Source organism: Miscanthus floridulus, chromosome 14, assembly GCF_019320115.1.
Source record: "Miscanthus floridulus cultivar M001 chromosome 14, ASM1932011v1, whole genome shotgun sequence".
Classification (NCBI taxonomy): Eukaryota; Viridiplantae; Streptophyta; class Magnoliopsida; order Poales; family Poaceae; genus Miscanthus; species Miscanthus floridulus.
The window spans coordinates 10965788-10976118 of record NC_089593.1 but is presented as its reverse complement, the minus strand read 5'-3'; the positions used below and the strand labels follow the sequence as shown (position 1 = coordinate 10976118).

The 10331-nt window shown below is 45.1% G+C and overlaps 1 protein-coding gene across 1 annotated transcript; it reads right to left on the bottom strand.

Moving 5' to 3' along the window:
- Window positions 1-8509: 8509 nt before the first annotated feature.
- Window positions 8510-9324, bottom strand: LOC136506128 (arabinogalactan protein 1-like). Its single transcript, XM_066501246.1, has one exon. The coding sequence runs from the start codon at window positions 9233-9235 to the stop codon at window positions 8591-8593; it is 645 nt and encodes a 214-aa protein (XP_066357343.1). The 5' UTR covers window positions 9236-9324; the 3' UTR covers window positions 8510-8590.
- Between the last annotated feature and the right edge of the window lie 1007 nt (window positions 9325-10331).

Sequence of the window (10331 nt, the reverse complement as noted above, 5' to 3'; positions counted from 1 at the left end):
GTAACTCTGTGGATAGCCTCGGGCATTCCCCACGCGCAAATGGGTCTCCGACGTGCCTCTCGGCAAGCCTCTCCCGGATGCTCTCCGCCGTCTTCACTATCAAGCTTCCATCCAAAACACCGCGGGCCTTGTTCCCTCCGGTACACGGTGGCGGCCACACCACAAACACGGTTGGTGTGATCTCGCAAGACTTCTAGCCCCTCCGATGTACAATAATGGTGCGCGCAAGCACCGAGTGGTAAGAGGTATGCAAACCTCACTAAACACTAGGCCTAAACCTAGAGCAAGCGCATGAGCGATGGTCTAATCAACCTAAGCACTTCGCAAAGCACCTACGCTAATCACCTAATGAATCACTAAGCTCTATACAAGTGGAGATCACTAAAATGGTGTATCAACACCCTTGGTATGTTTCCTCAGCTCCACACACCTCATTTGGCCGGTTGGGGGTTGTATTTATAAGCCCCACTGAGAAAGTAGCCGTTGGGGACGAAATCCTGCTTTTCTGCTACTGACCGGACGCTGAACTCGTCCTGACCGGACGCGTCCGGTCGTCCCGACCGTTGGAGCCGCGAACACTTGATCGGACGCTGCCAGCGTCCGGTCACCTGCCACCGGACGCGTCCGGTCACAGTTTCGCCGCTCTGAAACCTCTCTGTACTCGATCAGACGCTGCTGCCCTGCGTCCGGTCGGTTGCTGCCAGTGTCCGGTCGTTGCTGATGACGCCTGTCTACCGAGCCTCCAGTCCAGCATCCGGTCGCTTCTTCCAGCGTCGAGTCCAGCGTCCGGTCGCCTCTGTGAGCTCGTTTCTTCGCGATCTTGCGTACGACTTGGTTCCTATCTTCATGCTTGGACTTTGCTTGATATCTTGGGTCTTCTCTTGTGCTTCTAAGGTCTTGCTTGAGATGTTGATCATAGGATCATCACGTCACCTTTGTCCAAGTCACGTCTTGCACCCTATTGAACTACAAAACAAACACTTGCAAATTCATTTGTCTAATTTGGTTGTGTTGGTCATCAAACACCAAAATCCAAAGTAAATGGGCCTAGGGTCCATTTTCCTTACAATCTCCCCCTTTTTGGTGATTTGATGACAATACGACCAAAGCAAGCAAATAATAGAATTTTGAAATTTTAAAAAAAACTACCTACTTGCTAGGATGCAATGCAAGGGCAAAAAAACTACCTACTTGCTAGGATGCAATGCAAGGGGCAAGAAAAAACTACCTACTTGCTAGGATGCAATGCAAGAGGCAAGATTATATGATGCTAAAAGATACTACTTGTAAGATTATATAAAAACTTATCTTGCCCTTGCAAATGTCCCCATGTGGTATTATGGATTTAAGCCTTGCTTACTACAAATTATCCCCATTACATAGGTTAATCCATAATCCACTATCCTCCCTTTCTCGGACCATTTCTACAAATTAATGCTTGCTTTTGGTCCTCTAAATTTTCCCCCTTTGGAATCAAACACCTAAAAGGAAGACATTAGTAGCACGAGGGTCAGACTTTGTGATCCTTTGTATGTAGAGTGGAATAGGTCACAAGATTTGACTCTCACATTATATAGATTAAGCTCCCCCTAAATATATGCATACATATGATAGAAGGCAAAGCATATGCATAATTGGCAAAGTATTGCACAAGGGAATTTAATCTATATAATGCACGGAGAAAGCATATAAATATCAAAATGAAATCAACATGATGATATTGGTTTAGAAATACCACATGTAGGAATCAATTTGATTTCTACCACTTGCAATCGGTGGTGGATATTTGAAGTATGATGCTTAACTCCAGGGACTCCATTTTCCTTGCAATGAGACTACTACACACATGATAAGATTGAAAAAGTGTTAGTCTCAAAGTATTCAACTTATAGATTAACCTCCCCCTAAATTTGTGCACACAAGTATGGATTACTTGTAGGAAACATGCACATTGATTTTAGAATAAAAATACCACTTGAAAAATGTCATCACATGAATGTGAGAGTCATTTTTCGAAGGCGATATTCAGGAGAAATTATCTATAATTTGGACTTTTGCACATATTAGATGAACAATTGAAGGAAAAGCTATGTGCCATGCTCCAAAATAATTTAAAACCATGTAGGATTACTCCAAGAAATAAGAATGAAACCAAGCAAGCCTACCATATGAAATACCTAGTGTATGCATGACAAAAGATATAAGCATACAAATGCAAACCTAGGCATGAAAAGTAACTAGATGCTTAAAGATACCAATTTGTAAGAAATACCGCTTGAAGGAAGTATCAATTGAAAGTAATAACATCTAGTTACCTAACATGGGAAGGGGAATTTGGGTCCATAGTATTCACTAACCCACATGGCAATGATTTTGTCCATCATGATGCACCCCATGAAATGCATCCATACTTTGCCAAGTCTCTAAATTCCCCGAAGTCCTTTGGACTTCTTACTTCCCTTTCGGGATCCAAACCTTCTTGGTGCTCCTCATGTTGGAAATGATCTCCTTTAGCACCCAAAAGCGTTTGACCCCATTGTTGGCTTACTTGTTTACCTTGATGGCCACCACTTTGTCATTTTTCTTCTTCAAGAGAGATAAGGTGTGGAGGCCTTCTTGTCCACCTTGTTGGTGTAGGTGTTGGAGAGCTTGCTTGTTTGCTTCTTCTCTTTCTTCTTTGCTCCTCCCCCATTCTTCACCTTGCACTCATAGGACTTGTGACCTTCCTTGTGGCACACGTAACAAACCACGGTTTGTCCTTCATCAAGCTTCTTCACTCCCTTGACGGTGTTATCTTGATGAAATTGGGTTTGCTTCGCCTTGCCTTTCACTTGAGTCAAGTCCTTGGTGAGGCGAGCTACTTCTTGCTTGAGTTGCTCATTCTCCTTTGCAACCTCTTGTGTGCATGTATCTACAACAACTTTCTCAACACAAACTTGGTTGCACAAAGGTGAGTCTAAACATAAATCATTAAAAGAAGTAGAGGCATCCTTTTTAGACATGTTAAAGATAGAAGTTTTCTTTTTAGATGCCTTGGTGGGGGTTGTACTAACGGCTTCAAGATTAACAACTTTATTAGTTAGCTCATCACAATATTTGTACATGGTTTCTATTTTTGCAAGCAAACTTTTATAAGCATCTTGTGAGCTAGCTAACTTTTCTTTTAATTTTTTATTTTTCTTTATAAGTTGCTCATCATTGATTGTGCATTCATTTGTTGTTGCACTAGCCTTAAGTTGCTCAATTTTAGTAGATAGTTCAACATTGAGATTAGCAAAGTTCTCATATTGTTCAAGCAAAGTTTTGTATGCTTCTTGTGAACTATCTAGCTTTTCGTTTAAACTTTTGAGCTTCTTTTGTTGACTAGTGCTAACTTTGGCATAATTAAGATTTTGTTGCACAATTTCATCATAAGAAGGCATATCATCATCACTATCACTCTCACTAGAGGATGAGCTTCCATTACCTCGTGCCATAAGGCACATACGTGAAGAGCTTGATGATGAGTGCTTGCGGCCTCGCCTCTTGTGATGGTGTTATTCTTCACTTGAAGAATCATCCCATGATCTTATTGATGTGAGGGCTTGGTTCTTGCATGACTTCTTCTTTGTCTTGGGTGTGGGCTTATTTGGACAAACTTCTACAAAGTGCCCCAACTCACCGCATCCATAGCATCCTCTCTTTCTTTGCTCATTTCTTTGATTGGTGAAAATGAGATCTTGAATTTGGATGGGCACACCCTTGACATTGAGCCTTTGGATCATCTTCTCCACCTTGTTGATTAATTTGATTGATTCTTCATCAAAGTCAGAGGTGGAGGAGGAAGATTGATCATCATCACTTGAATCTTCATCATCATCATCGTCGTCCTCATCTTCTTCTTCATCTTCACTTGAGGAGCTTGAGCTTGAGCTTGTCTCAACTTGCTTCCCCTTCATCTTCTTTTTCTCGCTACATGCGAGAGCTTTGCCTTTGCTTGATGAAGAAGCTTCTTCTTTACCCATCTTACGTGACATTTCAAATGCTACTAACTTGCCAATAACTATGCCCAGGGTCATGGTGCTCAAGTCCTCCATGTTGTGAAGGATGGGATGATGCTTGCATATTTCTTTTGTAGTAGCACGGAGATGATCTTCCTCACGATGTCCGCATCATCTAGCTTTATTAATCCTATTGAATGGAGCTCATTGATAATTAGATTCAAACGAGAATCAATATCACAAACAAACTCATCATCATTCATTGTAAAGGAATCATAATTTTGTTTAGCTAGACAATGTTTTTGCTCGCGGACATTACTTGTGCCATCATGGAGCTCTTGGAGTTTTAACCAAATTTTATGTGTCGTATTTAAAGTAAATACTTGGTTAAACACATCCATGCAAAATGATTCAAACAAGCAATTCTTAGCTCTAGCATTGAAATGCATTTCTTTTTCATCACTCTTTGTGGGTTTTTCGAGATTCTTGATGGGTTTTATCCCGTCACGAGTGACTCTCCATACACCCAAATCAACCGCCTCAAGGTGGCAAGCCATTCTAGCCTTATAATAAGGGAAGTTAGTGCCATCAAAGTACGGAGGCCTAGAGGTATCCATCCCAACCACTCTAAATAGCGTTGGCTCAACGGCGGTTAAGCCAAAGGTCCAAATTGAGCCAACCGGCTCTAATACCAATTGAAGGGACCGTGACGCCTAAGAGGAAGGGTGAATTAGGCAACTTAAAATTCTAACTCTAAACTATGGCCTCTTTTTCTAATCTTAGCAAAACCTATGCAAAAGATAAACTATCTAAATGTGCAACTACGGTTTTGCTAGTGTGTTGCTATCTCTACCGCAAAAGAAGTAATTCAATCAATGTAAATGCGGAAGCTTAAAGAGCAAGGTAGAGATATGCAAACTCCCGTAGACGACTCCGGTATTTTTACCGAGGTATCGAGAAGCACGCAAGCTTCCCCCTAGTCCTCGTTGGAGCCCCTCGCAAGGGCCAAGTTCCCGGTCAGATAACTTTATGGATAGCCTCGAGCCTTCCCCACGCGCAAGTGGGTCTTCGATGTGCCTCTCGTCAAGCCTCTCCTGGATGCTCCCCGCCGTCTTCACTATCAAGCTTCCGGCCAAAACGCCGCGGGCCTTGTTCCCTCCGGTACACGGTGGCGGCCACACCACAAACACGGTTGGTGTGATCTCGCAAGACTTCTAGCCCCTCCTATGTACAACAATGGTGCGCGCAAGCACCGAGTGGTAAGAGGTATGCAAACCTCACTAAACACTAGGCCTAAACCTAGAGCAAGCGCATGAGCGATGGTCTAATCAACCTAAGCACTTCGCAAAGCACCTATGCTAATCACCTAATGAATCACTAAGCTCTATACAAGTGGAGATCACTAAAATGGTGTATCAACATCCTTAGTATGTTTCCTCAGCTCCACACACCTCATTTGGCCGGTTGGGGGTTGTATTTATAAGCCCCACTGAGAAAGTAGCCGTTGGGGATGAAATCCCGCTTTTCTGCTACTGACCGGACGCTGAACTCGTCCTAACCGGACGCGTCCGGTCGTCCCGACCGTTGGAGCCGTGAACACTTGATCGGACGCTGCCAGCGTCCGGTCACCTGCCACCGGACGCGTCCGGTCGTAGTTTCGTCGCTCTGGAACCTCTCTGTACTCGATCGGACGCTGCTGCCCTGCGTCCGGTCGGTTGCCGCCAGCGTCCGGTCGTTGCTGATGACGTCTATCTACCGAGCCTTCGGTCCAGCGTCCGGTCGCTTCTTCCAACGTCCGGTCCAGCGTCCGGTCGCCTCTGTGAGCTTGTTTCTTCGCGATCTTGCGTACGACTTGGTTCCTATCTTCATGCTTGGACTTTGCTTGATATCTGGGGTCTTCTCTTGTGCTTCTAAGGTCTTGCTTGAGATGTTGATCATAGGATCATCACGTCGCCTTTATCCAAGTCACGTCTTGCACCCTATTGAACTACAAAACAAACACTTGCAAATTCATTTATCCAATTTGGTTGTGTTGGTCATCAAACATCAAAATCCAAAGTAAATTGGCCTAGGGTCCATTTTTCCTTACACCTACAAATCGATTTGTAAGGGCGGCTACAAATCGATTTGTAGGGGCGGCTAATAACACCAGCCGCCTCTATAAATCGATTTGTAAGGGCGGTCTGAGAACCGCCCCTACAAATGTATGATTTGTAGAGACGGTATGGTAGGGACGGCTGGCTGAGCCGCCTCTACAAACGATCTTTAGCCGCCCCTATAAATGATTATTGTAGTAGTGACAAGTTGACGTATAGAGGATTACTTATTAGCTCTATCTTGCTCCAGTCGCGTTGCAAGTTTGCGTCAGAAGTCAGAAGTTGACGTTCCTTCAGATATGCAGTACTGTTCAATGAACTTGTGCATGCATATGGTTTGTTGGTACTCGAGGAAGAACCAGTCAGGGCTATTTGGAAACTCAAATCTTCTCAGGAGCCCTGGCTTTTTCCTGAGTGAAAAAATCATGGGGATATCATATAAATAACTCATTTAGTTTTTCATCGAGGATTTTTCATCCCTAGGTGTGCCTCCCGCTTGCTTCTAAATTAGACCTCAAGGGTTAAACCATGGAGCATGGGCCGGCCACGGGTACGGTGATTGATTCTTTGTTCTAGATTGGGATCGGAACACTAGTCATTACTCATTAATGATAACCAAAACCTTTTCTACCATTCAAGCCCCCTTTGGAACACATGATTTTTTTTCTGTTCCTATGTTTTTCTCGGGAACATGAACTGATTCATGTGTAATTCCTATACAATTCCTGCATTCCAAAGGACACTCAACCTACAAATATCAATAACCGGAACTAGCTTCTCTTTTGACTGACACCTTTTGCTAGTGAAACATAAACCCTATCATATATCTTTGCCTTGAGCTCTTCACCATCCATCCATGCCATCTTTCACCATAACACCAATGTTTTGCTCAAATCATCCTTGTGGTCCTAACTTATAATCTTCATTTATCACATAAAATGTTAGTCCACAGGTATTATCGTTAATTACCAAAACCTAAAAAAGGGCTCAGATGCTTTCAATGTCTCTACATACGACCGACAATGTTTTCACCATTCCAGTATAAGGATAGACCAGCCTAGTTCCCTGTGTATGTGATGCTTAGGAGTCTCCCTCCTTTTGAGGGAGTTGCTGAGTTCCGTTGACGGAGTTTTTTTGGGTAGCAGCGTCCCCTGGGCGCCGGGTCTGAGGGCCGCCGAAAGCTAGCAGACCCTGCGGCCTAAGTTTCTCTGCCAGAACAGGGCCTAGGGAACTCGGCGACATACAAACTCCACGGAGTATGAACTCGGCAATGTATGAAGTCACCGATACCAAGAGGGGTGAGGGTACCCTAGGTGCAGGTATCGTCACAAACTAATTGACTAACAAAATAATTTTAGATCTGGATCTAGTCATAGAGCCGAATGTAATCCCTATTCAAAAACCGATAGTAGACCATAAAAATCGAGACATGGCCACTAAACAAGTTTATGAACTTATTCCCCTACTAAATTCAACCTAGGACCTTCAAAGATTCGGTCTAATTTCATTTATAATTGTCTCAAACCTTGCAAATAGAGACAAAATCAAGAACCTAATTAATCTAGTAATCTAACGGTAAACCTTCAAAAAGATGTTAGGAATGGCATGCCTTATCTTCGAGATAAGTTTCCTCCTTCCAAAAAAAAATTATGAGCAAAACATTTCCCTTAGACTCATAATTTTGTGGTTGTTTGAGCTTCCCCTTCATTCCTTCTCGGGCTACAATTCTGTCCCGAGAACGAGGAAGGGGAGGAGGCTGCTTTATATACCGGGCCTCGTTAGTAGAGCTATCTCTTCAAATAGTAGTGTGCGTTTATAGAAATGGATCTCACTTATACCACTTCGGAAAATGTCCCTTCCCAGATGCTTGAAAGTGCAAGCTAATAAATTAGTGGGTCCCATTGAGGTCATAGTAGTAGGGATGAAAACGGATCGGATACGGACGGATATCACCGATATTACATTTGTTTTCATATTTCTGTCCGAATTCGGATTCGAATACGGATAGTGTCAACTATGTCGGATAGGATACGATTGGATATCGACATCATAAATATGCGATTTGAGTATTCGGATATGGATACGGTATCGGATGTTGGATATCCGGACTCGGATACGGACAGATCTCAACCCCTCTAAACGGATTCGGTTTCGAATACGGTCGGAAAATATCCGTACCGTTTTCATCCCTACATAGTAGAGGTGTGGCCGGGAATTGAGTCGCCTCTCAGTTTGTTCTCGCAAGAGCAGTAAACCGAGAATTCTTCAAAAGCTCACGTTGCTTTATTTTCGATAGAAGGCTTATAACTGACTACATATGCAAAATGCATAGAAACGTGAACATACAGTAACATTCACTGGCTTATCTGCTAGGCACCACATTTATTACCATATTATTGGACATGAGATGACAAGAGATTAGCTCTGCGGAGACAGAGTTGTTCCAACAGGGAAATCCAAATCCAAACACACACAAACCTACGGAAACAATGCAAGCGGCGAGCATCTCATCTCTTACGCGCCCTGCTGGGTACAGTTCTTGGAGCACCTGTCATAGCAGTATGTCAGACAGTACCCCATATACCTTTCATTGTAACTCTGGCATCGTTGTACCGCACTACCCACGGCTGGGTAAACAGCGTTACGGCATGATTCACAGCAGCTGACTGCGTGGGGGTTGTCGCAGGAACAGGTGCCGAAGCCGCAGCCACTATGGACACAGGACTTGCCAGGGCAGGTATGGTTGGTGCAGCTCTCATAGCACCCGTTGAAGGCGCCTTCGAGCAAGCTCGTGCAGTTGCTGGGGTGGTAACCGGCTTCGCAAGACGGAGTACATTGCGAGGCGCAGTCACTATAGGTGCAATTGCTGATGGGTGACGGCGCTGGCGACGCAGGCGTCGGGGTCGGCATGGGCGCTGGCACTGGCGTCGGCGTCGGCGTGGGCGCTGGCACCACCGGTGTTGGCGAGGGCGGCGGTGGCTGCTGCCCCGTGTAAGGGCAACCCGCTGATGCAGGCGGCGGTGGCGGCTGGCCCGTGTAAGGGGGAGTGGATGCGGGCGACGTCGTCGGTGGCTGCTGTCCCATGGAAGAGTGGAGCAGCAGCATGACGCACACGGCGACGAGCAAGGCCTTTTTCAGAGCAGCAACAGCTGAAGCCATATCTTTTTGGATGGGACCAGCAAGCTAATAAGCAAAACTTGAGATGACACGATCGAGATGCTACAAATGGAGATGCATGGGCAAACAACTCAATTGACTATCGGTACCTGCCTGTATCCTGTATCATTTGCTAGCTATTTATAGGCACCAAACTTGCGATTTGAGACTTCAACGAAGGCATCTTGCAACATGTCACTAGTTGACATATAGTATGAAGAGGATTAATCACTTATTAGCTCGCTCTACTATCTTGCTCCAGTCGTCCAGTTACAGTGCAAGTTTACGTCACAAGTTGACGACGCTCCTTCAGAACTTCAGAAGTTCAGATCTCATACGCGTGTAGTACTGTTCAATGAACTTCTGCATGTGGCTTGTTGGTACTCGAGGAAGAACCAGTCAAGGGTAAGCATGGTGATTGATTCTCTGTTTGACATCAGGAATTAATGGTACTCTTTATTGATAAACAAAAAAAGATTCTGCCATTCAACCTGCAAAGCATGCATGTGAGCATCAGTACCCCGGCACCCAGCTTCTTTTTATTTGAGGAAAGGAGGGCAGCATGCCTATACTAACCATTCATATAAAAGATTCTATGATTTTACCCAAGTTAAAAGAGAGGATTAAGATCATCCTCAAAATAAACACTACCGGATACAGGAGCTTTGCCGAGTGACAGGGGCACTCGGCGAAGCCCCAAAAACACTAGGCAAAGGGTTTGCCAAGTGTTACACTCGGTAAACGACATTCGGTAAACGTTTTAACGGCAAACGCTAGTTTGCCGAGTGTTTTTTATCGCGCACTCGGCAAAGACGTTGCCGAGTGCCCAAAAAACACTCGGCAAACTTTTTTTCGAAACAAATAAAAAAAAACAAGCCAGCCGCCGCCACCACCGGCCGCCGCCACCCTTGCCTCCCGCCGCCACGCCACGAAGCCCGCAGCAGCCAGCACCAGCCAGGACCACCACCACGCCGGTGCCGCCGAGGAAGAAGGCCCCTCCCCGTGCGCCGCCGCAGCCAGGGTTGCTCGATCCACCACCGGATCCGCCGCTCCTCCCTCCGCCATCGCCAGAGGTGGACGGGGCAGATTCACCGCGCCT